Source organism: Hemibagrus wyckioides, linkage group LG27 (genome assembly GCF_019097595.1).
Source record: "Hemibagrus wyckioides isolate EC202008001 linkage group LG27, SWU_Hwy_1.0, whole genome shotgun sequence".
NCBI classification, from domain to species: domain Eukaryota; kingdom Metazoa; phylum Chordata; class Actinopteri; order Siluriformes; family Bagridae; genus Hemibagrus; species Hemibagrus wyckioides.
This window is the reverse complement of record NC_080736.1, coordinates 5,651,978-5,678,910: the sequence shown is the minus strand read 5'-3', so window position 1 is coordinate 5,678,910 and position 26,933 is coordinate 5,651,978. Positions and strand designations below refer to the sequence as shown.

The 26,933-nt window shown below is 37.6% G+C and overlaps 1 protein-coding gene across 1 annotated transcript; it reads right to left on the bottom strand.

Annotated features, from left to right (window-relative positions):
• Nucleotides 1–2,707: 2,707 nt before the first annotated feature.
• On the bottom strand, nt 2,708–20,870 carry mmp2 (matrix metallopeptidase 2). The gene is made up of 13 exons (XM_058381725.1): nt 20,474–20,870; nt 19,829–20,055; nt 19,093–19,241; nt 18,476–18,604; nt 18,217–18,390; nt 17,506–17,679; nt 14,740–14,913; nt 14,450–14,605; nt 13,948–14,074; nt 7,066–7,202; nt 6,393–6,552; nt 5,401–5,510; nt 2,708–3,716 (listed from the first exon to the last, which is right to left on the bottom strand). The coding sequence occupies exons 1-13, from the start codon at nt 20,627–20,629 to the stop codon at nt 3,616–3,618; spliced, it is 1,974 nt and encodes a 657-aa protein (XP_058237708.1). The 5' UTR covers nt 20,630–20,870; the 3' UTR covers nt 2,708–3,615.
• Nucleotides 20,871–26,933: the final 6,063 nt, after the last annotated feature.

Here is a 26,933-nt window from a genome sequence, read left to right as displayed (position 1 = left end):
GTAATAAATTCCATATACAAGACTGACAAGTTTAAAGGCGCTTGCGTTTCCTTTAATCGGCCACGAGATGTCGCTGTTTATTCAAGTGATTATTATTTCACGTCCATTTAACCGTCATACTAATATAGCTCACTGAGTTCAGTTGATGAAACATTCACTTAAATGAATTCACTTAAATGTTCCCATAGTAATTATTTGATTATGATTATAGAATACCTATTTTGTTATATATAAAACATTCTACATATGCTGTATATCCATCACTGAGCACCTGAAAGCTTCGGCATGGAGGAGTTGAGTTGAATCTATAATGAACTCAGATGTTGAGCTAATTCAAGAGCTGCTCAGGAGCTCCTAGTTACACAACTCCAACTGACTGCATATGACTGTAGGAAGGACATTATTCATAATCACACTCCCCGGTGTTTATGGTAATTCATAATATATATATATATATATATATATATATATATATATATATATATATATAGTGAGAGAGAGAGAGAGAGAAAGAGAGAGTCACCCAGGAAAATGTATACACATTTCAGGAAAAGAAAAATTTGTATATATATATATATATATATATATATATATATATATATATATATATATATGAGAGAGAGAGAGAGAGAGAGTCACCCAGGAAAATGTATACACATTTCAGGAAAAGAAAAATTTGTATAAATATTTTATTACTAAATTTATTGCTATACGTTATAGATTTATATATATATGATGATATTATGATAATATTATTAATATTATACTAATATAATATACATCATACTGTTTTTCTTTTCCTGAAGTATATATACATTTTTTGGTTGACTCTGTATATTTGAATTGTGAAAATTAAGCCATATTTAAAGAAAAATCAAAATAAAGGGGAAAGAGCCTCTTGTGGACATAGTCTAGTACTGCAGGAGTCAGGCCAAAACCATGTCCAGTCAATGGACTGATAAATGTAAAAATTTGTTGTGAGCCGTTTGAGCGTCACAAAATCATGAAACTAAGCAAACTTACTCACAACCTGTTGATCTTTCTATGTAAAATATTTGAAACATTAGGACTTCCCACTGTTAAGATATCAGAACATTAATTTTCTTCTATTATGTCCTCACCATAGCAACATCATTCACAATATCACAAATTCCTTCACAGTTTCACATCAGCCATGTCCTGACATTATTCTGACTGATTTTCAACCAAATCAGGTGAAAGAAAGGGACAAAACATTAGATTTCTAAAAGTGACACACTTCCTGCTGCCAGTTGGTGGCGCTATGACTGAGACTCATGATTGTCATATTGCTGTGATAAGCTTTCTTCTCTTAACATTACGCTGTGGTTTGATGTACATCACTCAATATACACCGAGGTTATTAGCCACTTCCTGTTTCCTTTTATTCGCCATAAGTTTAAGGGCTCCTCACGACTGAACCGTTTGAGATATCACAAATCCCTTCGCAATTTTAGATCCTCAATGTCTTCAGATCATATTGGACCCTGTTTGATCAAAATCATATAAATCCACTAGGAGGAGTACATCAAATTCCATTGGGTGCATTTTTCAAACATCCCAAAATAACTGACTTCCTGTTAAGCAGATCCCTTGACATGTAGATTAACATCATTTAGCTCAATGAGAACTAAATGTATACCGGCTCTCATGCATATACATGCAAGTGAAGATGAGCTGTGACGCTATATTTCTGACAAAGTTCCAGGGGGCGCTGTGACAGCCCTGTGCCACGCCCGGGGACCAGCCACACTGGCCTTTCTCATAAACATGTACACTCTCTATGGGAAATATTTTGGAACATTAGGCCTTTCCACTCGTAGGATATGAGAAGATTCATTTTGGTCTATTATGTTCTCATGTAAATCGTCGCCATAGTAACAAATCAGCCATGTCTTGTCATTATCCTGACTGATTTTGAGCCAAATCAGGTGAAAGTAAGGGACAAAATATTAGAGATTTCATAAAGTGACACTCTTCCTGCTGCCAGTTGGTGGCGCTTTGACCGAGACTCACAGTTGTCATATCTGTGTGATCAGCTTTCTATGCTTAACATAATCCTAAGGTTCCATGTAGATCACTTAATGTACACAGATTATTATCCACTTCCTGTTTCGTTTTATTTGCCATAAGTTTAAGAGCTCCTCACAGCTGAACTGTTTGAGATATCAAAAATCACTCATCAATTTTGCATTATCAGTGTCTTGAGATCATATTATCCTGGGTTTGGTGGCGGTTGGATCAATTCCCTAGGAGGAGTATTTCAAATTCCATTGGGTGCGTTTTGCAAACAACTCAAAATAAATGACTTCCTGTGGATTAGAATTATTGACATGCAATGAGAAAGTTGTTCAGCTCAATGAGATCTAAGTGTTTACCAAGTTTTACATGGATATGTGTTATGCAGCAGAATTTTCCAGGGGGCGCTGTGACGGGTGTGTGCTACGCCCAGGGCCAAGCCACAGTGACCTCCTAATGGCCGCAGATTCCAACCTGTCTGCTGATTTTCGCGGGTTTTTGAGCATGTTAAGACCCCCAAAAGTGCCCGGATGATTAAAATAAATAAATAAATAAATAAATAATAATCCTTAGAAGAACAAGAGGGCTCTTGGCACTGCTAGTGCTTGGGCCCTAATAATCTTTAGAAGAACAAGAGGGCCCTTCGCACTGCTAGTGCTTGGGCCCTAACTACAGGACAATCTGTCTTTATTTTCAGAATTACATGTAATGACAAAGTGCACAAAGCAAACAATAATAAAAACATATAATGCCAACTCATAAGGTCAAAATAAAAGTACATATGATTAACAGTATTTTCCATGATACTTTACGGTCATGAATCCATCACACAACAACCCCATATACAGTCTCAGGCAACCCGTGCCCTCAATTGCCTAGTGCCATGAAAGAAAGAGAAGAAGAACAACAACAACAAAAAATGATGTGCTACTGTTATGTTTGGTCTCTGTGTTGCTGCAGAACACAATTTGTATTAATGTACAAAAAAGTGCTTCCCACTATGAAATGATATAAAAAATAAAAAAAAAATACTGCACCAGATAAAAAAAAAATCCATTAATCGAATACTAAAAGTCAGAACAGGAAATAAATTTCCAAAACATTATTTTTTTTATGCTTATAATCATAGTTTTACAGTCCTACTCGACTGAATCCGGTTTATGTAAAAAAACAAACAAACACATGAAATACAATATTGTGTGAATATTCAGTGGGGACATACCTGATGTCTTTGCAAATCTAGTGACACAAATTAATTTCCTTTAGGGAGGCCATGAATAAAGATTAAAAAAAAAAAGAGCACTGGAAACAAACAGCAATTATCACATGGTTTAACAATGCAGATAGTTGGTAAGGTCTGGTTTTAACTATGTTCCATTACGGAAGATCACCAGAGCTTTGTGACTATGATAAAGCCTCACAGGCTGACTAATACCAGATTGATCTCACCTGGAAGAGATCAGTAGGAGAGAAGACATTTTGACAAGTCGGAGTGTCGCCAATATAACATTACACCATAGTGGCACAGAATAAGAAGATCCAAGTTTAAAGGTCATGGCTGGAGGCTCGTGCTGATGCTCAGCAGTGCAGCCAGTCTGTTTTCACCTCTCCCACCTTGACGATCCTAAGGTCCTCGTCCATTTTGTGATAGTGGGAGCCTTTGAAGAAGTAGCTGTAGCCTGTAGGGCACAAAAACATGGAATTAAGTTGGAACAATGACAATTAATACTCATTTCAACGCATAGATCTATAACTCCACCCACATTATAACTGTTTGTACCCTATTCAATTGTTGCTGTCGCTATTTAACTGCTGCTATACGTGTATGTTTACAAGCATATATGTTGTAAGAAACCACTTGTTTACAAGTCTTCTATTTTGCACATTTTTCAGTGCTGTGTGTCCTGTAGTGTTTTGTGTTGTTTTTTTTCTTGCACTGTTTGCACCAGTGTAGCACTTCATGTAGCTAGGACAACTACTTTCTGTCCTTAGCTCTGTGTTGTTGTTTTGTTTTGTAGCCATATGTTGTGATGCTGTTTCATGTAGCACCATGGTCCTGGAGAAGGTTGTCTCATTTCGCTATGTACTGCATCAGCTTTATATGTTTGAAATGACACTAAAAGCTTCTTGACTTGACTTGCTGGGAGAATCCATATTCAAGAAACAATGTTCTTTTTTATGTTATGAACACTGTGCGTTAATTCAGAAGTACATTTACAATGGCATTTACTGGCATTTGGCAGACACCCTTATCCAGAGCGACTTACATTTTTATCTCTTTTTTTTAATGCAACTGAGCAATTGAGGGTTAAGGGCCTCACTCAGGGGCCCAGCAGGGCAGAGTCTTTATTTTCCCTTGATGTCTAAAATCATTGACGTTAATCTGTAGAGAAATCTCAGTCTTATTCTGTAAGTAACTCAGAGACTTTCAAATCTTTGTCCTCCCTGTTGCTCTTGTGAGACCAAATTTCTCTTTGGGATTAATAAAGTGTTACACTAAACGGCAGCTTTGTGCTGGGCATCAGTTTGGTTAGGGTTTTCACAAAGACACATATTCCAGATTCTGAAAAGAGAGTTTGTCATTTGTCGATGCTAATTAATATATCTAGTAGAACAACAGATCGCTGATGTATGTAGAAGATGATTATCCTGGATGACTGGGCTAGTGATTTGTCCTCTCCTGTCATTATTTACTTTGGATTTTTATGCAGATCACCAAATTACCACGAAATAATTTTCTGTAAATCCAATTAAGAAGCAGAAGTTGTTGTTGTTTTTTTTAACTGCAAAATAAAATAAAATTCAAATGATTACTTACTGCAGTTCTATTTCTTTTTGTGTCTTGGCTGAAGAAACTCAGACTGAAAAGGATGCTTTATGCTTTATTTTAAATCCATATTTATATGTATTAGGGAAGGAAATAGGGTAATTGGTAAGGTCAGTGGCAGAAATGGGTCATCAAAAGGCATTCACTCTGAAGCTACTGGTAAAAAAATATATATATAAAAATAAGGCACAGGAAATAGGAAAAAAATGATCTGGACATAGAGCTGGTTAGCTACCAACATAGAGGCTCATTTCAGGCACCACATACACTTGCTCTATTTAACACTTTTTTTTTAGAGTGTGTGTGTGTGTGGGTTTAGGTGACGACTGACTGCAGTGAAAGTATGCTTGTGTGTGTTTACTGTATAAAATGTAACAGATGGAGCAGTGATATAACTGGCAAAATGTCCATGTTGACTTTCTTCAAACCCGCCCACTTCATTCCCACATGACAACAGGTCACCTCAGGAATATAATGTTTATATATTTAACAGTTTCCCAATTTTGAGATTATATAATAACCACCGAGTCTCTTACCCTGTCCGCTCACACTGAAGGCAGCGTCCAAATCATCAGGAACTCCGTTCCAGGAATCGGCAATGAGTTTGGGGAAGCCGGGATCCATTTTCTTCTTGGCCTCATTGTATCTGTGAGGTTATTAAGAAACAAACCAGGTGCTGTTTACATGCTAACAGACAACACAAAATTACTGTTGCTAATTACTGTAGGATACATATGCTTAACGAAGATGATTGCCTTTTTACTTAAAATACTATGTCGAGAAATTACTAGCTTCCTCAAAGGCCAGAAAATTATTTATTCACTTTCAATGACTTACTCAGTAAGGAATAAAACACAGTACAGAAAAACAATCAAGCTGTGATGTTACCACCTCGAAATGTATTCACTTCCAATAAAAGCACAAATGTTTTATTTGTCTTATGCCACAGCAATTTAGCAATTATTCTAATTTGAAAGAAAAAAATGTCATTATTTATTGCTTTGTAGTTATGTTTGATTTTGTGAAACATCTAAGTTACTTCCTGTTATTACTTGTGTTACAGTATAAATAGTTTCTTCAGCAGTCTCTTGAAGTTAATAAGACAACACAGTGTTCCCTGTCATTTCACAGAGAAACCACAAAGCACAAATGATGGTCTCCATTGTGAAGCCTACAGTGTTACCTCTGACAGCTATCAGAGACTCCTCTCTGATTTGCAAAATAATATTTAAAATAATAATTTTAACCCATTTACGTGCAAGTTGAGAGCAAACGATAAATGTGCATTAACATACCGGTCACCAGTCAGAATGGAGAAACACATAATACCTCCTGGGTAAAGCACAGTGTGTTATTTCACCATTTTGTGACACAAAATTTCTTGATGCTATAAATTACTTTTTGTCTTCTTCATTTTATTCTAAGTATATGAAAATATACTTATTTCAGCGTTTTTCCTCCCCTGACCTCCCCATGACTCGTGTTGTCATCACTGGTATGACAGTGTGTGTGATAGTTGAGACGGTACCTCCAGAATTTGTCTCCAGAGAACAGGTAGGTCTTCTTGCTCTTGTGGAAGGCATAGGCTGCATCTATATGCTGAACCTCAGATGGAAGGCCCATAGAGGAGATCTTTTTCGGATAGCCTCGCTCCAGAGTGCTTGCTGAATACACCCACATTTCATCACCTAGGACACACACATACCTCTGATATGAATGCATACCTAGAGACTGAAAATGGGTATTTTAAGATGAGACCAAGATTGCCTACATTTATTATTTCTTATCTCAATTTTATCAACAAAATCAATCATTGCCCTTTGCATGTTATGAAAAATCCACTTGCAAATGTCTGAACTGTGGTGTGTGAGTCACAGCCTGCATATATACTGTATTTATGAGCATATAAACATCATATTTAGAACCACTGTGTTCTTAAATGTACTTATACTGTGGAAGAGAAACACATTTATGAATTACACTGAAATACATAGAACCTAAATGATTCTTCTTAATTACTTTGTAAGATTTTTTTGGTACATTTGCATGTACCTCGTTGTTTATTGAGGAACCCACAAATGTACCACACGAATGTAGTGGATGCTAAAATTTATTATTATTTTTTTTAGGTTATTGAGTTTCTACTGCTCTTTTGCATTGATTATAAAAAAGAATGAACTATTTTTACTGTGCTACCTCACCTGAAAAGAACACAGACTTCTCCTCTAGTGGGTTTTCATAGGCTGCATCTATCTTCTCAGGAAGCTCACTCCAGAATGTAGCCACCAACAATGGACCTGATGGCTTCTTATCTGCATTAGTAGTTCTAAACAGGAACCTAAAAGGGAACAAGATGATTGACTTGGGCTTAACTTATGAATTGTTTACTCAAGTGGCTCTATATACAAATTAAATTGGACTCAGTAATGGGTGATGCTAGTGAGTAATAGACCACCGTTACTTCAGTAATAGAGAGAAGTGGCAGCCAAAGGCTAGAGTGAAAAAGGGAAAAAGTGAGGGACTGTGTAGAGTGCGAGAGAGAGAGAGAGAGAGAGAGAGAGAAAGAGAGAGAGAGAGAGAGAGAGAGAGATAAAGAGAGAGAGAGGCTGCATTAGTAGATCTGCCTCCTGGCAACAATGGGGTGATTCATTGGAGCATCTGTTTCTCGTTATGGCAGAGAGTGGAGCCAGCGGGACAGGCCCAAACTGTGCTTTTCCAACATTCAGCCCAGCAACAATACCCACTTCCCCCAGCTCCTTTTCCGCTGACCTATTTTTCAAAGGCCAAATTATTTCAGACCTTGAATAGGCAGATCCGGCCTCTGCATTTCAATAAACAGCAAATCAGGGTACAGCAATGTTTTAACCCTTTAAATACGCACTTGAGTCCACCACTGCATTGAGGCATTTATTGTAAAGTCTTTAAAAACCCCTGATTGTATTCTATGAGTTTACTAAGCCTTTCTAATCATTTGCAGGTTTATGGATTTTCCCCTTGATTTGTACCATACAGATCAATGACAATTAACTGACCTCAGATGAACAACAGACTACTAGAAAAAAACCTGTGCTGGACATTGCATTGATGAAAAACCACACACTTATGTGGTGAATTTAAACCATGCCAAGCTGTTTCACATTACAAAAGTACTCTGCATTCAGTGGTCATCAGCACCAGATCAGTCAGTGGGTAAGAAAGCCATCACCTGTCAAGCTCTGACTCAACACCAGCAGTATGTCCAGTGAAAGGAGGTCCCAAATTCTTATAGCTCCAATGTCAACCTATTTAATGTGCCATGTCATTATCATTGCATCCATGACATTTGAAAGTGTTTGACCCATCCAGACTTTTAGGACAAGTCTCTGCTCCACAGATCATTGTACAACTGACCTGCTTTCTGACCTTACCCCATTACATATATTTATCCCCACTAAGACATTACAACAACAAGATACCTTCTACTTGAGCACTTCTGTAAGCATCTTTAAGAAAAGAGGTGTGCATCCCTGCTATTTTTCAGGCCCAGAAAAGCTGCCCTCCAAATATACTGTGCAGATTGGTCATCACATGCATTAACAACATATATCAATATTCCTATATCAATGTCCAATTGATCCTGTGCACACTAGAAAACGTCCATCGATTCAAATAAGCTGAGAAATGTGAGCTCCATGTGTTTTATGGATCCTTTCATCAGTAAGCTGGAAGTTACATAACAATTTGGAGAGCCACTGAATAATCTCACCAATACTCTATTTTAATCAGCATTTATTTAGATCTTTACTTCCATGGCTGTTCCTATCAATTTTAAACAGATATACCACCCAAGCAGACCACCCACACATTCACCACTACTTTTTTTTTTTCTTCCAAACACCCTGCTTTTCATTGTAGATGCCTCAGATATCATTACATATCATCAACACTGAGAATCTCCAGCAAAAATATTTCCCACTGAATTCTGTAAAGAAAAGTGAATACAACTAAGACCTTGGTAACCAGGAGCTGATGGCCATCAAACTGGCATGGGGGAAGTGACATCACTAGTTAGAGGGGATGGAGTATCTAGTGTAGACCACACACCTCTGCTAAATACCACACACTGTCAAGAAATAGTATATTCCATCAGCAGTATGGAGATCAGGAAAAAAGTTAGAAATGTCACTCACTCACAGTCAAATGATAAAATTCAGAGGGTTCGTCAAGACATAATGAAAAAAAAAACATTTATAAAGAGTGTCTGGATAAATCATCATATTTTGTCCCACAGGCTGAATATACCCACTCTCTAACTCTGCTATAATATGTTACCAACTATTATTGTTCATAGAAGCAAACATGTATGGGAGGAGGCTCGGAGGTGCGCAGAAGTAGCAGTTATTCAACAGGAATTTGCTGACAGACATTTCTCTGCTACAAGAGTCGAAACCAGAAGAGTTTTTTCACTATCACAAAGGACAGCTACAGTGAATCATACTGTGGAAGGGTTGAGGCACTGAAGAATGCTGGGTCCCAGGTCAAGATGTCTTGGACTCAGCACTTAATGAAGTAAAATATTAGAATATTTCATGCTAGATGTCCAGATCACCAAGCTCCACAGCCAAGAATGGAGCTGAAGAAACAATGCCGTGTCAGCTTCCAGAACAAGCTCTTTGGTGGTGAGGTAGAGTTCTTCAGAGCATATTTTGTCAGAGCAAATCTGTATTCCCAACAAACCCCAGCAAACTACAGCAAAAAATGCCAAACAAATTAATATTCGTGGCTTAGAGTTAAAACGTTCCTGTTTCTGTCACGTCACAGACTGCCTATACCTCTAGACACACTTGGAACGGAAGACAAGGTAATCAAATGGCTAGACACCACTCCCTTTCAGCACTGAGTTAACAGCCGCTCTTGAAAACACACCTGTCAGCATTCCCTTCTTATAGTCCAGCAAGCTCCAACAGGACAGCAAGAGAGGATTACAGGGAAACTGCCTAAAGGTCCACTGACTCACAAGGGAAAAAAACAAGAACAAGAACCTTTTTATTTTAAAAAATAGCAAAATATAAGAGATGAACTATACGTTTCCACTGCAGCTGAGCAAAAATAATGAACGCTGAACATTAGCCTTGGATAAGCGTTTCAACATATCTGCCTTTTTGTCTGTTTCCCAAATAGTTTAAACAGCTGTAGAAAGTGACCCAGTTGTGTGAATATCTCAGGGCTAATGTCATCTTTCCTTAAAGTAATATGCGCCTCTTTAGTATACTTGCTGACTCTGGGTTTAGGATCATTATAAAATATATATTTTATCATAATGGCATTTCCAATACCTTAATATGATTTGCGTAACTAACTACAATCAGGCGTTAGCAGGAATAATCATTTCCTTCCCTTTGAGCCCATTTAGTCAGGATATCATCTGAGATCTACACTCACAATTTTTAACAGGTTAAAATCATATCTGTTGTAAATGTCTACTGAAATGAAGCGCATGTGAGGCAAAAGACTCTCTGAGGTACAGCTGGTGTTTATAAAACCGAGTCCAAAAGATAACAGCCGTATGCTGTAACTAATCCTGAACTGATCCTAATCTAAACAAAACACACAGAAAATCTACCAACAACCAACACAAAATTATCATTAAAGTAAATCAAAAGAAAACAAACACTGACAGGAATAGTTAGCCAACAACATGTAGCTCCATCATAAGATTTTTTATAGTTTATACCGCTTTCCCACTCCGGACAATGTCAGTACAATAACAAGCTATTAGGCAAAGGAATACAAACTATGTACATATGCACAGTTCAGTCACAGTCAGAAGGTTTCATAGCTGGTCATCAAGATTGTTTTACTGTACACCATGTCCAACCAAGACTCAACCTACACACAACACATTGTATATATAGCAGGCAAATTAGGTTGGCTGTTTAGGATAAAAGACAACATGTGATTAGCTATGTGATGAGTTATATGTACTGTGTTGAAATTTGCATGCAGCTTATATTCACTATATGACCAAATGTATGTGGATATCAGATCATGTGTGTTTAGCATATGTGTTTAGCATGTTTTTGTATGCTGTAGCATTACGATTGCCCTTGAATCCATGAAGATTTGGTTTAAGGTTGGAGTGGAAAAACCCAAGTGGTCCGAGCAATGACCTCAACCCCACTGAGTACCTTTGGGATGAAGTGGAACACTGACTGCACTCAGGACTTCCTCACTTGACATGACTGCCTGACCTCAGTAATGCTCATGTGGCTGAATGAGCAAAAATCCCACAGCCACACTCCAACCTCTAGCAGAAAGCCTTCCCCAGAGAAGAGGATGCAAAGTCCTTGTTAAAGCCCATGATTTTGGACTGGGACATATGGATGTGACGGTCACATACTTTTGGCCATGAAGTGTATTTTAGCAAAATGTTCTCATGTGGTTATTTACAATATTTTCTGTCTATTATTGTTATTTTAATATTCAGATTTAAGATCAATCATACAGATGATGATATGATGAAAATGGGATGGGAAGATCATACAGATATTCAGTTTACGTTTGAAGAATAAGGAATGAAATTTTTCATCCATTACTCTTCCATTCATGATTCTTAGTCAGAAAATACATTGTTAGTCAAAAAACCTGCTACATTTACTTATCTATAGTTGTCTTTTGCTTCCAAACGTTGTAATTGCAACAATCTTTGGAACTGACCTTGTAGGTATAAAAAAATGTGATCACTGATACTAGGAGTTGCAGATGATTCATACAATTAGTTAAATTTTAATTTCCAATCTGTATATTTATTACCGACCTTCACTGTCAGACACTTTCTCAGAATTTTAAGGTAAAATCTAGCTGTGACAAGAATTATCAGACAGCTGGACTGATCTTCAAACTGAACAAATAAGTTCAAAGTGTAAACACAGGATAAAGAAAGACCTCTGTTTAAGTAAAACTCCACCCCCGTGAACAGATGTCCTATCAATGCTTAAACTCCATAGATAATTCTGAGGACTCGATAGTGGTCTATGTGGTATTTCATCATTACTTCACTACCGGTCCTTACCAGATATCTGAATACAGCCCTCAGTGTGTGTGTGTGGTCTCCTGATTATCATTGCTAACCACAGAGCAGTAAGGATTTAAGTCGTATTAAAGATATGTCTGTGTTCAGAGCACCAAGCGCTCTCTCTTAAGACAAAGGTTCAATTCTGAGACCACTTTATGTACATAAGCGTGGTGTGTGTGCATGCGTGTATGTGTGTGTACAAACCAACGACTTCAAGGAGTTTTGCTTAGGATCGTATTATTTGGGTTAGCTGATCCCATCAGATCCAGACCCCAACAGAGGACATCTGGAGTCAACGGATGTGTGTGTGTGTGTGTGTCACCCTAGGGTTTACTCAGTGTCACAGCCTGATTAAAAGCATATGCATGCTAATTTGTGGTTTTCATGGATAGTTTAGTTTAGTGATTAGAGTTTAGCACATTGACTAGAGTGTCTACTGCAAAAAGCAAGCAACAGACATGCATATACACGTGCAAACGTGACAGAAATTCTGAGATGGAATGTTTTATCTGAGGTTTATTTAACGTGATTATAATAAAACAGTACAGTCAGCAGAACCACCTGAAGTTTGTTGAAGCGTACGTTTGTTTGTAGCATGAAAGATTTCGCTTTGGAATTTGTAGAGAGATTTTGTGGTTATTGCTCACAGTCTTGCCACACACTCACACACACTCTCACAGAAACATTAAGGCACACACTCTCAGTCCAGACACATACACACATAACCACCCATTGCTCTAACCTAAGAAACTCTAATCTCTTAAATTAAACAAGCAAATTTTTATGTTGACTCATTTTCAGGATTCGGATATATACTGCAGTTATACTTGCAGCATAAGTGCTGTACAGCCCTTTTAATAAAATGAATAAAATTTGCAAGGATCGTTTCAACATTTTAATTTTAGTATTTAAGCACATGTTTTTGTAAGTTACACTACATTCGATTTTCCAGCCATTTAACACAATAGCTTTTAAAACTGCATAGAGATTAGTTGACGATGAACTTCCTGGAAGTCATTCTTGTCAAAAACATCCTAGTAAAACAATCTACCTACTATTTTGCAGCATATTTTTTTTTAACTTAGCATCTAACCATCAACCATCTAACATATTTTAGCCAATTATTAAAGTCACAGAGCTTTTTTTGTTTTTCCACAAACAATCTGACAAACCTAGGCCACTTGGCTGGAAGTATCGGGGTCTGGATTTAAAGAACCAGCCAAATCTGCTAAAAAATGATTCCATCTTAATAATTCAATGAAAAACTTTAATTACGGTAGGTTGTGATTTCCCTGGCTACAACTAAAAAAATAAAAAATCACAGACCCTACAGATACCACTTTGAGACTCACTGGCAAAGAAGAACTTGCTCATTCTGAGGACATTCTAAAAAACAGGTCCTCTAGAAGAAGCCTTTATTATTGCCAAAAAGGACATTACAGTACAGTCTTTTCTTCACATTTATCCCAGCTTTTTTTCCCTGGAGGTTAGGGTCAGAGCATAGGGTTAGCCATGGTACAGCACTCCTGTAGCAGAGAGGGTTGAGGGCCTTGCTCAGGGGCCCAGTGGTTGCAGCTTGGCAGGGCTTAAACCTTGGTTGTCAACCAAGAGCCTTAACCTCTTGAGCTGCCACTGCCCCTAGTTTTTGCATATCCCAGCTTGTTAGGAAGCCCGGGGTCAGAGTGCAGGGTCAGCCATGATACAGCGCCCCTGAAGAAGACAATATTAAGGGCCTTGCTCGGGGGCTCAACAGGAGCAGCATGGGACCTGAACCCCTGACCTCATTATCAGTGACCCTTAACCACCTGAGCCGTGACTTCCTTAGAGGTTTACTTAATAATCATCCAGTAGAATATGCAGGCACGATCGCTTTATATTTGATTTACTTTCATGTTAAACTTGGTTTGAAATGTTTCCTTGTGGTCATACATGGTATTAACATATTTCAAACTGCAATTGTTAATTTAGCAAAAATTAGATCCTGATTCAGACACTGTGCCATAGAAAATATAGAAAAGATCACAGTTACCTGTCGGTGAAGAAGAAAGTCTCCCCTCTGAACTGTGCTATGGCGTCGAATATGATGTTCTCACTGCAGATATCCATAGGAGTGACTGGACCCTGAGTGGGAGGAAGTGGCTTTCCTGTTGGTGTGCCTGGGAGTGAGATATAGTGCTTCATCATTATCTTCATACAATGGTTTAAAGCATAGCAGAATGCGCTTTTATAGGAAAATAATCAGTGATGGGGTGGTGTGATTTTACTCATTACATATGGACACACCATGTATTTTGTATGGCTTATTTATAGATATATTTAATGTTGTGGAATACAACTAAAAAAGTTAAATAAATACATCCTTACAGAAAATACATTTGAACAATTGCATGTTTAAATCTATGTAGCACATCCACATCCCAGTGTCACTGCTATTGTAGACCGTTTGACCAATCAGATATGAGGATTCAAGAAGACTGTGATAGCTGTTGTAACATCATTAATACATGTATTTTATTTGACTCTTTAATTACCATAGAGCTCCTGAATTCCTCTGATGTCATCATTAGAGAGTCTGAAGTGCTTAGTATAGGTGTAGATGGGAGCCATGAGTGCTCCAGGGTCTTGGGAGTGCTCCAGGCCCAGAGCGTGGCCAAACTCATGAGCTGCCACAAGGAACAGACTGTAGCCTGGTGGATAGTGAACAAAGACTGGGTCAAGACAGTGTGGTTTAATACAGAATCCTAAACTAGCATTCAATAGCAACATAGTGTCATATTGCTAGTCAGGAAATGATAGAATTGTGCATATACTGTATGGTCACCTTGATCTGGACAAAAGCCCCATTTTCGGTCTTCATCAAAACTCTTGGTGCTACTACACCACATCTTTCCATCGTTACGTCCAGAGGTGGTGCATGCGTCATAGGATTTGCCCAGGAAAACAAAGGGGAAAACACAGGGAGCTCCCTCAGAATTCCCACCAATTGTAGACATGGCTGAAAGGACAGGAAGAGCACAAGACATCTCCATGAAAGGATATAGAGCAGAACTATCTCTTAAGCCATGCTTTTAGCTTTTGCAATAAATTCTGTTAAACCAATAGGCAGTTTCTTTTATTCCTACTGAAAGGTAACCTAACACCGCTCTACTCACCAACTCACCAACTGCTTCTTTACTAAATGTTAAAAACAGCAATACCAAAAACATTCTCCAGTTCAGTGATTGACATGTTGCTTAAAAAGCTAACTGGTCCATAATTTGTTTAGCACATGGAAACTGGTACATGGACATACTACATGTTTAGACAAAAATAGAGATAGCTAATCAGCTTCAAACCTTTGAGGTCCCAAAACCTGTGACCAGGAAAGTGTACTATCTGGTGTCTGAGGAGGAGCGTATAAGGCTAGAGCAGTGGAAACAACTGTGAATAGTTACTGCAGTACCCAGTAACACCAGAAACAAAGATCTGGATTTAAATTAAAAAATTGTGCCCTTCTGTTTTAGCATTCCTCTTAGAAATAAACAAAATATGAACCACCTGGTGCTTTTTATCCATTTGAAACCAAGTCCAGAAAAATTTCACATTCATCATGAGATCTGTGATTATTAAACTTTCCAGACCTTCTTTAATGGTACTGTTCTGTATAATGGTAATTAATTGTTAGTTTAAAAATGAAAAAAGAAAAGAAAATGTTATATGTAATTATAATAAGTATATAAAAAATATAATAAATATCTAAAAAATATACTTTAGAAACGCTGTGTTGGTATTTTGTTTTGTTATTGGTGTCGGTATTTTGTGTCGGTATTGGAGAATTTTAATTCTCTGAAATTTTTTACTAATATATCTTCAACACTTTACTTTACTCTATGTACAGTAGCCCTGACATTTTTCCAAATCACATTCTGAACTTATTGAAAAATAAATACAATTAAAAAATGCCATTAAAGCCCATTTTTCCAAAAACACTGTTTAAACTTAAATCATTCCCTTGCATGCAAACTGTAGACATTAAAACACATTTTTAATGCTAATTTCTACTAAATGAGGTATTCTGCTAATATATTTAGTACACTAGTTAGTTTTTTTTCCTGCTACCCAGCTGCTACCCATATTAAGGGAAGTTCAAATGGTTATAAGGATGGTAATACACTCCAGAAAGCTAGCTTCTTTAGATTAAAGACAATCATTTTTACACAAAATCTTTTTGTATGTTTGTTCATAATGCTAAGAGAGTTGTGATGCAACATGCAAATGTGAATGTTATTCACATTCCACAGTACATTTGGCTATTTCACAGTACAGAGCTGGCAATAAATGATTTTTATAGCACTGTTTAAGTATCCAGGGAGAGATTCATGGCATGAGCACGTGTCTTTAAGAGACTAAGATGCCTCAGTGGTAGTTAACGGGGGGAAAAAAAGCCTGTTTTGCTATCAAAAGTGAAGAAATGGAATTTAAAAGTAAGTAAAAAATTCAGAAAAAGGGTTGTAAATATAAAAGAATCTGACAGAGGTGCTTTTAACATCAGCACAATACCAAATGCTTTGAACGTTAGTACAGCAGTGTTATTAGAGAAATGATACTCCAAACCCGGTGACATGGGAGGCTTTACTTTTCCTCCAGCGCTCACATTTTATTTTAAACGACTGGCTTGATGCAGCCCAAGACTTCTTTTGCTGTTTAGCCAGAGGTTATACAGTATGAACACACACACACACACACTGGCACAGAAACACACACAGGGCTACATTCCCAGAGAATTAGATCCAGATGAAGAGGGCTGCTCTCGTGGATTTAGCCAGTTCTTTGACACAATGGAAAAAACCCTACTGCCAGCCCACAGTGAAAAAAAACAAAAAAACAGATGAGTGACTTTCATTGCCTTCAAGGAGATTAACAGGACGAATGGAAACTGCAGCCGGGTCTATTTTACTTAGGGGATGGGATGAGTAAAAAAGTAATAATTAATAAACGTTTATTAGGATAAGAAATATTTTCAATTTTATGCTTATGTAAGGGTCTTATATATAAATAATATATAATAATATATACTAAATGATATTATTCCAATACAGTTATACCAATAACTGTGAACCATATGCAACTTTTCTGCACATACAGAAGAAGTGGCTCAAAGAGAAACCAAACTGCTGTGTTGTTTTTGGCTGGAATATGACCTCAGTGGACACATTTTTCCTACTGAGCGTAAAGCACTTTTTTTTTTTTCTGTACTGTTTATGTAGCTAAATTAGCCTGACTCTCTGAGCATGACTCTCTCAATGACTCTCTGCCAACTGTGTGAATGTGTGACCACAACAAATACGGAATCTGGGTAACATTATCTGAAAAATGAAGCTTTCATCTGTCACTGTTTCCAAATACTATATATCTCTCTAGTCCTTTAACATCTCAAAATCCTGCTTCACCGCATATTATATTAGTAATAATTGTCTATAAATCCAAAAGTTATACTTGATTCATGAGGTTTATAACATAATCTTTCCAAAAGGTTTGTGACTCATAACCACATTGCAGCAATCCAGTTAATAATAAAATGTTTAGATAGTAGAAAATAATGATATACCAGTTTCGGGGCAGAATCCATAGGTCTTATCCTGGTCGTAGTTCTCGGTAGTGGCGCACCAACGGTATCCATCGTCTCTGCCTGAGGTGGTGCAGCTGTCATACTTATCTCCTTGGAACGTGAAGGGGAACTTACATGGTGCTCCTTCTCCATTTCCACCCAGTGTGAGTAGCACTGCAAAATGTCAAGAACACTCTCAGAAAAACAACTCTTCAAGGGTTATTTAAGGGTTCATCAACCTGAAACTCTTTCTGCAGTAATTCACATTAAGTTATAAATTAATAAGCCGTATTAAGATGTTTCTGTCAATCAGACTTTTATTATAAATTCCCAATAGGTTGCATCATATGCTGGATGAGTATTATATACATTGCAAAAGAATTTGCAATGTGCTGTACTATAAAGAAATTTGTTATTATATATAAACACAGTGAATTTCATTTCTTCACATATAGAAACATAGCAAGTTTGATTCACAGTGCAGGGTCAGTCATGATACAGCTCATCTGAAGTGCTTAAGAGTAAGGGTCTTGTATAAGGACCCACTCTTGACAGTTTAGCGATGCTGGGATTCAAAATCTCAACCTTCGAACTAGATCCAGGACCTAAAATCATGGTCCCACTCCTTCTATGTAGGTTATACAAAATAGCAATATAATATTTTGGAAAATGTGAGAGTAGCGTCAACGGTATCAACTAAATAGTACTCACATTCGTGTGGACAGAACCCGTACTTTCCATCTTTGTCAAAGTCATAGGTTGTCGAACACCACAGGAATCCATCATCACGTCCTTGATTTGTGCAGCTATTGTATAGTTTACCCATGAAGAGGAAGGGAAACTTACAGAACTCCCCCTCTGCATTGCCAAACTTCACCTTTACAACTAGAAAGACAGAAAGAGAAAATGTAGTTTTGTTTGTGTCTTGAAGAAAGATGAAAACAGACTTCATGAAATGAGGTGAAAATACCTTGCCCTTCTCCCAAGGTCCAATGCTCATCATCATCAAAGTGAGAATCTCCTCCAATACCAGGACCGGGGGCAAATGCGTGGGCCAGGAGACCATCCTTACCATCAAATGGATAACCATCACCATGCTCTAGAAATCAAACCAATGTTGAATCAGCAAGCACTGTGCATCATCACTCTCCTGATGAATAGATTGTATCCTGATTTCTACAACATATGAGGGAAATCTGTAACAACATGCTGGGATTCATTAACATGGTCGTCTGCGGGTTTTGTTTGCTATGTCCTGTTTTCTGTGGGTTCATTGGCAGGATACAGATACAGCCCTCTGGATACAAAAAGATCTCAAAATAAGTGGGGGTTTTGGACAGGAGTAATTGCCTTATGATTTCGTCAAACAATTCATGTGTCAGCATAAGCTACAATTTCCAGTAAACTGAGCTGTGCTTTTAATTATACAGTGAAAACGCAAAGGCAAAGTTGAACCAAACCACAGCTTGTGCAGAGAGTCACTGCAGTCTACTCTTACTATAAAAAACTGTTGCTGTCCTCTCGGTGCTTCTTGTTACTATACTTATTAAAAACACTGACCAAACAAAAGATTGCTTTTACAAATACCATTGCGCCCGAAGTTGATCATGATATCAGCATCTCCGGTCATGATGCGCGTGAATTTAAGGGGTGTAACATCACTCCAGACTTTAAAAGCACGGAAGAATGCATCATCAATCGTCTCTTCGTCCATATCAGGACTGTGACCCAAGATCCTAAAGAGAAAAGATGTGTTTAGACCTTCATATTAAAGAGTGCAGTACTCTTGTACCCTTGTTGTAACCCTTACTGTGTTAGTAAACTCCCACGAGACATACTTGTGGTTATGACTCATTAATAGTGTACTTTTTTATCTAGTTATTTTATCAAAACATTCCCTTTTCTGTCTTTGATTTATTATGTTGCTAGTGATGCAAACACCATAGATCCAGACAGCTATAGCCACAAAAGGCAGTGTCAGGACATTCTTTAAACATTGCTAATGCTGTCGTTGCTTTCCAATTGGTTCTTTGTGGCTTGAAGGGACACCAAATATGGCTTTTGTTAAATATATATATATTTTCCATTTAAAGAAGAAGAAAAAAAAAACAGATTAGAACCCAAAAATGGGACTGAACATCATTTACCAGAACAAAATGTTTCAGTAGTTTGACTTTGCTATCTCAGAAAACAAACAGCAGGAGGTTAAGCAATGCCTTGGCTAAGCAGTCTCTCTCTCTCTCTCTCTCTCTCTCTCTGACACACACACACACACACACACACACACATACACAGAGAGACACCCACACGCACAAACACACACCTGTATGTAATTTCATTATTTTGCCACTTAGGCTTTGACGGGAAGAAGTTGTAATTAGCCACATCTGGGACACCACAGCGCGGTTTCTTCATAATCTCAACTGTGTTCTGGTCAATCTCTCCCGTCTCCGGAAGAGCAAAGAACTTCTGCATCTTCTTCAGCGTGTCCTTCAGAACCATCAAGTTGCAGCGGTCTTGTGGGCATCCATAGAACTTATTCAAATAATGCTTTAGATATACAGATAGATAAGGGAGAGGAAGGGAAGGAGAGAGAAGAGAAGAAACCAACAACAGATTTGACAGGTTAACCTCAATGGAAGTGCTACCACATTCCAAAACTTCTCCAACCGCATCCCACATAAGAAAGGGGGGAAAAAATGATTACGAGCTGAGAAAACTTTAAAGAAACATTCATTTGTGGCATTATACACGGTTTATAAACTAGAAACATTTTAATGTGTTACAGTAAATAATAAAAAATTAAGCTTTTAAGGCAGTTTTGCATTTTGGATTGTGGCAGAAAAAAAGCAATTAAAAACATACCTGAAAAAAATCCCTATCAAGGAAATTAACTCCATATTAAATTAATATCATTAAGGCTTTACCTGTAAAACCTATGACACATGAATGACCATAACCCACTTACCAGGGCTACTTCTTTGTCTGTCCGAGATACAGTATCATCGTTTGGGAACTTAATGATAGGCGAAGGCGCTGCAAAAGTTCCTATAGAAGCCAAAACCTGAACCAGGAGAGCTCGAAGGACTAAATGCCTCCGGCTGAAAAGTGTAAAGAAACTCATTTTATCCCGTTAGAGAAGGAACCCGGTCACGGACAGCAGTAACAGCTCGGCACCGTGCGCTCTTGAGGCTCCAGTGTGCGTGTGTGTGTGTGTGTGTATATGTGTGTGTGTGTGTGTGTGTGTTTTCCGCTCGTTTTCCCCCACAACTGCGGACCCGTGGACGACGCTGTCTCGAGCGCGCGCACAGTACTCCGGCGCCGCTTGATTCCCGGTGGCGCGAGGACGGTGAAATTGGAGCCGCCAGCCAGCGCGTGCACGTTCACCGAGTGGCGTGCTCGTGCGCGCAAACTGAAGAAGACCAGATGTGCAAAAGCAGAAAACACGAAGGATAGTCATGAAGTGACTCGTGTTCTCAGGCAGTCACGTGGTTCACATGCGGATTTTACACATGCGAAGTTTAGACACTTAAAACAAAATAATAAAGTAAAATATTTATTTATTTATTTATTTATTTATTTATTTATTTATTTATTTATTTATTCAATTTCGTAAATCATTTATTTATTTATTTATTTATTTATTTATTTATTTATTTATTCATTCATTCATGTACTTGTTGTTTAAGGTTATGGTTAGGGTTTACCACCTGTAATTTGCTCATAGCTCTATTTATTTTCTTCAGTTTGTCTTTATATATATATATATTTCTATTACTGTAAATTCATTTTTTTAACGTAGTAAATTCATTGCATGGCACATGACAAATGTCTAAATGTTTTGAAACGACTTCTAATATGTATTTTTATAAGCGCACTGAATGTACCATTTAAGCTGTAAACACAGACCTGAGCAAGGTTCGTGTTTCTTTAGATATATGGAAGATTTTAGATTGATGATCTTAGACAGCACCAAACACCACCATCACCCACTGAGGAAGTATGTTTAATAAACTTCCAGAGATTAGTACAGCTGCAGAAATTAGTAGTTATGTGGATCAATGCACACTAAATAAATTTCTCAACCAACCATATTCAGCCATATTGTTTGAAAATGGTTAACAACTGTAGATTTGTAGATTATCAAAAATGTAAGTGTAGTACACATATGGTATACAGCTGTAAATGAGATTAGAACTATAAAAAGAACTGGAGGAATGAAGCTAAACAGTTACAGTAACATAAGTTTATATGGAAGTAGGAAAAACTAAAACAAAAAAACTAAAACAGGAATCAGCCTCTATGAAAACAGCAGGTGTGCAACCTCTGAGCAAAACCGTGAATTGGTTGGATCTCCTACAGCTGCCTGGAAATTACAGCTACTTTAAATGCACCATGATTTCATTTAGATCTCTAGCTTTAATATTGGCTAACTTGATGGTCTGTACAGGCAAGCTAGCATTCACATATATAAAATAGTCAGTCTCAGACTCAACCTCAGTCTAGACCCAGGGCAATTTTCAGAGATTCTTAGTTATTTCAATGTGTCTGACCCTATTTATTTATTTATTTATTTATCAAGCAAACAAAAAACCTTTACTGATTCTTTCTTTCTTTGGCATGTGTACATCCATTAAGACGATTTGAAATACCTGTGCTTCTAAATGTACAGTTTAATTGAGTGAATTAATGAGAGAAAAATACACTTGAATGTTATTTAAATTGTCTACTACACACACAGACAGTATGTATCTGAAACCTCTGTAGAATCTCTGTAGATTTTAAAGGAAATACACCCCCCTGGTGGTGAACAATGGAAATTACAACCCCAAAAGTTAAAACCCAGAAAATGAGCAAAGCTCTCTGGACGATACCTAAAACCTCACTGTCTCTGGATTAACGGAGTGGCAGAATGTTGGTTTATCAATTAATAATTATGTATCAATAATACATTTACATGCTTTCGTTATTATCTATATATCATCTATATAAATCATAGTGACAGTGACAGTGCCCTCTAGTGGGTAATATTACATTAATAATAATAATAATAATAATAATAATAATAATAATACATCTTGATATAATTCTAATTATATAAGACTATGAAATAGACCTATATACTTTTTCTTCTTTAGTAGTAGTAATAGTAGTAGTAATAATACATTAGAAATATATCTAAAATAAAATGACATAACAATTAAGGTGACTTAAATATTGATATATTTTATATATAATCTGAGAGTATAATCCCAGAGAGAAGTCAGAGTGCCCTCTGGTGGCACTACGGAGCACTGCACACTTTAATGATTCCTCACCAGGGCTTTTTGAGCTTGACTAGGCCTGCGTATCCACCCCTGGATTTCTTTTAACTCCTCTTGACATCTCTCTTTTCTCATGTGGAGGATTAGACTCGACAGTATATTGACACAGACTCTTTATGAAGGAAAGCTGGGGGACTTAGTGGCGAAATCTTACAGTGAGAGCGCTCTCAAACAGGATTATTTCTGCCTATCTCGTCCTGCAAATCTCTCTGCATTGGGGAGGGTGTGTTAATTTTTCAGGTCTGACTGCAGATGAGGAGCGGCCCGGTGGTACGGTCCGTTTGGCTGTGATGGGCGAAGGCTCGTGGCTCTGCAGTCTGCCTTCATTTCATGCTCTGTCACATACAGCTGTCTCATGCTGCTGACAGGAGGATACAGTCTCTCGTCTCTTTCCGCCTGTCTCTGTCTCAGTCTCTCTCCTCACACTCCTTCTGTTTCGTTCTGTCTCCCCAAGTGTGTGTAAAGGCTCTCTTGCTTACATGAATGCCTTCGAGCATGTGAATGCAAATGCATCAAAGAACAGCGTGAATAGAGATAAACTTGATAAACTTTGATTTGCATGTAAATTGTTTTTTTTTTTCTTCAATGTTTTTTTTTGCCAGAGTTCTTTTAAGTTAAAGCAATTTGGTCTCTCTGTCTCTTTCTTTCCTTATTTCCAAGTCAATACAAATTCCCAACTGGATTATATTGAATTTGGATGCACCACTGAGTCACAATCACTTGCACATACTTTGAAATGAAACACGTAGCTTCGTCCGTATGCTACTGTACAGAATAATGTAGTCTTCAACTCAGTAAAAGAGTAAGAACCTGTTTCCTGTCTTGACAGTATTCTAATACAACATCTGGAATAGTTTTAATCTTACAGTCTGTATATTTATTATTGCTCTTGTACACTGCATTTAAATGTATTCTGTATTCTCATCTCCTATTTCATTTTTTTCCCCCAAAGATTTTTATTATTATTATTATTATTATTATTATTATTATTATTATTATTATTTCTGTTTTTTGATATTCATTTTAAAAGCATCTTCAATTGTCTTGCCTATGAAAGGCTACTTCAATAAATTTATCTTTGCACTACCTTTCCTTTACAGTCAGAAAAGACGTCAGCAAGTGATTTTCGAGACGCAGCACAGTGTCTAGAAATCTGTTACATCATGTAAAAATTCATTTAAAGAACTAAGATACTGAGTAAAAATTAGAGATTTTTCTGTATTGCTTTAAAATGTTACGATTCCTTTAACATGTCTAGTTAAAATGAATGTCCAGCAGTCTCCAGAATCAAAGAATTTTCACATAATTTCCTTTAAAACAATGTAATAGACGGTTAAAATAACTATATATAGTTTAATTTAATTTAAAAATACTATACTTTCAGTATTTTTCATTCATTCATCTTCATTAGCCAATTCTTGTGATGGATCTAACTGATGTTTCTCTCTCATGCTACGATGCAGCATTTTTCCTACATTTCCTACATGTCTCTCGTATAAGGGGAATACTAAAACATCCTATGACACAATCTGTGTACTTGGACTGTAACACTGTGTTTTGGCTCCTGGTCTCATGCTCTGGACTCGGACTGGCAGTCCTGTGCCCATCACCAGGCCAAAAGGGTCTTTTGGCGTTTCGGAGAGTGCTGGCCCGTTCATCTGGGTCATGTTAGAAGCCGTGTCAACCCCTCAGAAGCTCATCTGTTAGGGACATGCTCCATATGTGTTCATGTGCGGCACCGCAACGGGACGCCTCCTCTGCTTTCATGCTCAACTCTCAGCCCTTATGCTCTTTTTTTTTCCAGTTTGAATGCGGATGTGGGCGAATGTGCACTACAAAGTGAATCACAGTTCAGATGTCGTACAAGCATGCACTACAAAGTGAATGCTGGCCATGTTGCTTTTTGAAAGATGTTGGAAAGCTGGTGGACTGAGAATTGGACTGTTGCAAGAAATGTATATTTGTATGAGTAGAGTGGGGTCAGTTGTAGCATTTATTTATTTATTTATTTATTTATTTATTTATTTATTTATTTATTTATTTGCTGTAAATCTTATGAGACAAACTCCAGTTTCTGACACATTCATCAAATAAAGTTGTTTATATATTAGAATTAAACGAAAGGGCCACGATGTTACAACTGACCCTCACTTTATTACGCTTTTGGGAGATAGAAATACATTTTTGCAAACAATTTTTACATGATATTTACCCAAGGTAAACATGACCATTTTTTAAGTAATTTAATCTCTTTTGTGTTCTGTTGAATATCTTAAATACTTGTCTAATTATCTGACATTCCAGCAAAATAGTATAACACTGTCAACTATCAATCATCAGTCAACTAATAGTCAAATAATCAGTGACTAAAACCTGCCTCCATATTTCCATATAAAATAATACAATCAAACAATATGTTCTTCAAAGCTGTGATAATGCAGGCAGGCAGAGGATCCTACTGAGCATGTGCGGAGTGAGCGTTACCTCGTAGCTCGTTGGAGCGACTGATAGCATTGCAGCTAACCCCAAACTAACATAGTCACCATGTCTGATTATACAATAAAGATTCCTCTAATGACAGACCTGTCAATTAAAGAATATTACAACTTTCCGCTTACATCATCCATCAGCGTGATGACCAAGCTTATACAGAAAATGGAATCTCAAAGTGAGCTAGGGTAATAAGGATGCTTTTTTCTAATCATTAGACAGAAGATGTATATCTGTAGAAGTTCAGCATCGTTCCATGACATCCTACTAGTGTGTTGTGCTGCTGTGGCACTAAATCTTGATCTCAAATCATGACCAAGGAATCATTTTACGATGTTTTTTTCTCTGTACAATGTTAAAGCAGCTGAAGAAAGCAGTTATGGAATGCTAATCAATCTGTTTGAAACAGAAGTTAATTTTGCTAAGTACTTCATAACAGTGCCGTTTTACACCTTGCTGTGATTGCGTGATGGAAATATTATGATTAATTATTGAACATGAATCCATCATCTTTTATTTATGCATGCATTAAGCAGCGCTGGGACTCCCGTGCTTCTGCGTAATTGTTGTTCCATTGTGTCACTGCTCTGATTCCTGATGTGACTAGTGAAGCGAAAGCTGCACATGATAGATCTAGGCCTCTGATTGATGCTTCGTGTGTGGATTTGAACCGGAACGGCCAGCAGAATTATTGTCATTTAACGCTTTTTTGCTCTTCACTGTGTCTCTGTTAGCGGCGACTTGTAAACACTGATGGAAGAGCGCTTTCCATTACGACTGCTGAGGGAAGCGGGCTCGTCTCCCCTCGGCTTCTTTCCGTCTCAATAATAGGTCCACAGCTGTAGTTAAAAAATTAATCACATTTCTTGGCAAGTCGGAAAGGTTAGACTCCTTGCCCCGGAGATGTGATCATCTCGGCGGAGATGAGAGGAGATGCCTTTGATGAGAGAAGCATGTAAATGATTTGTGTGTCATAAGGGGACACCAAAACACTGTGGCTGCTTAAACAGGGCTCCGTCATTGTGCATGAAACAACACGCAACACATACACACATACTCAGACTTACACAGATGGAGAAATGGAATAAGAGTAGGGAAGAAGCAGATAAGAGGGAGAGCGCTCTCAATCATAGAACAATCAGACTGGTACTGACATTTAAATTAGCTCAGAACAGATTTTAATCTAAACACAGATGCACTGATATAAATGGAGAGGGTGAGTGGCTTGATGTCTGTTCAAGATGGATTTAGTGAAAAAGAGATGAGCTCAGATAGATAGATAGATAGATAGATAGATAGATAGATAGATAGATAGGTAGAGAGAGAGAGAGAGAGAGAGAGAGAGAGAGAGCAGCATCAGCCTGTGGCCTCCTTTGAATCTGTGTTTACTTTTTTTTCTAACCAAATTCAAATATTGATGCCTTTCTGAGCTGTAGACAGATTACTCCCCAAGGCATCAAAAAGTATGAGCTTGTGTGTGTGTGTGTGTGTGTGTGTCTGCAGATGAAATATGCATGGCTATTCCGAATTGCTTTTAGTTACTGTAAAATATTCACCCAGGTGTGCACTGGGTGCAGCTGACAAGCTGCCAGAGGAGATGAATTTTTCACCGCT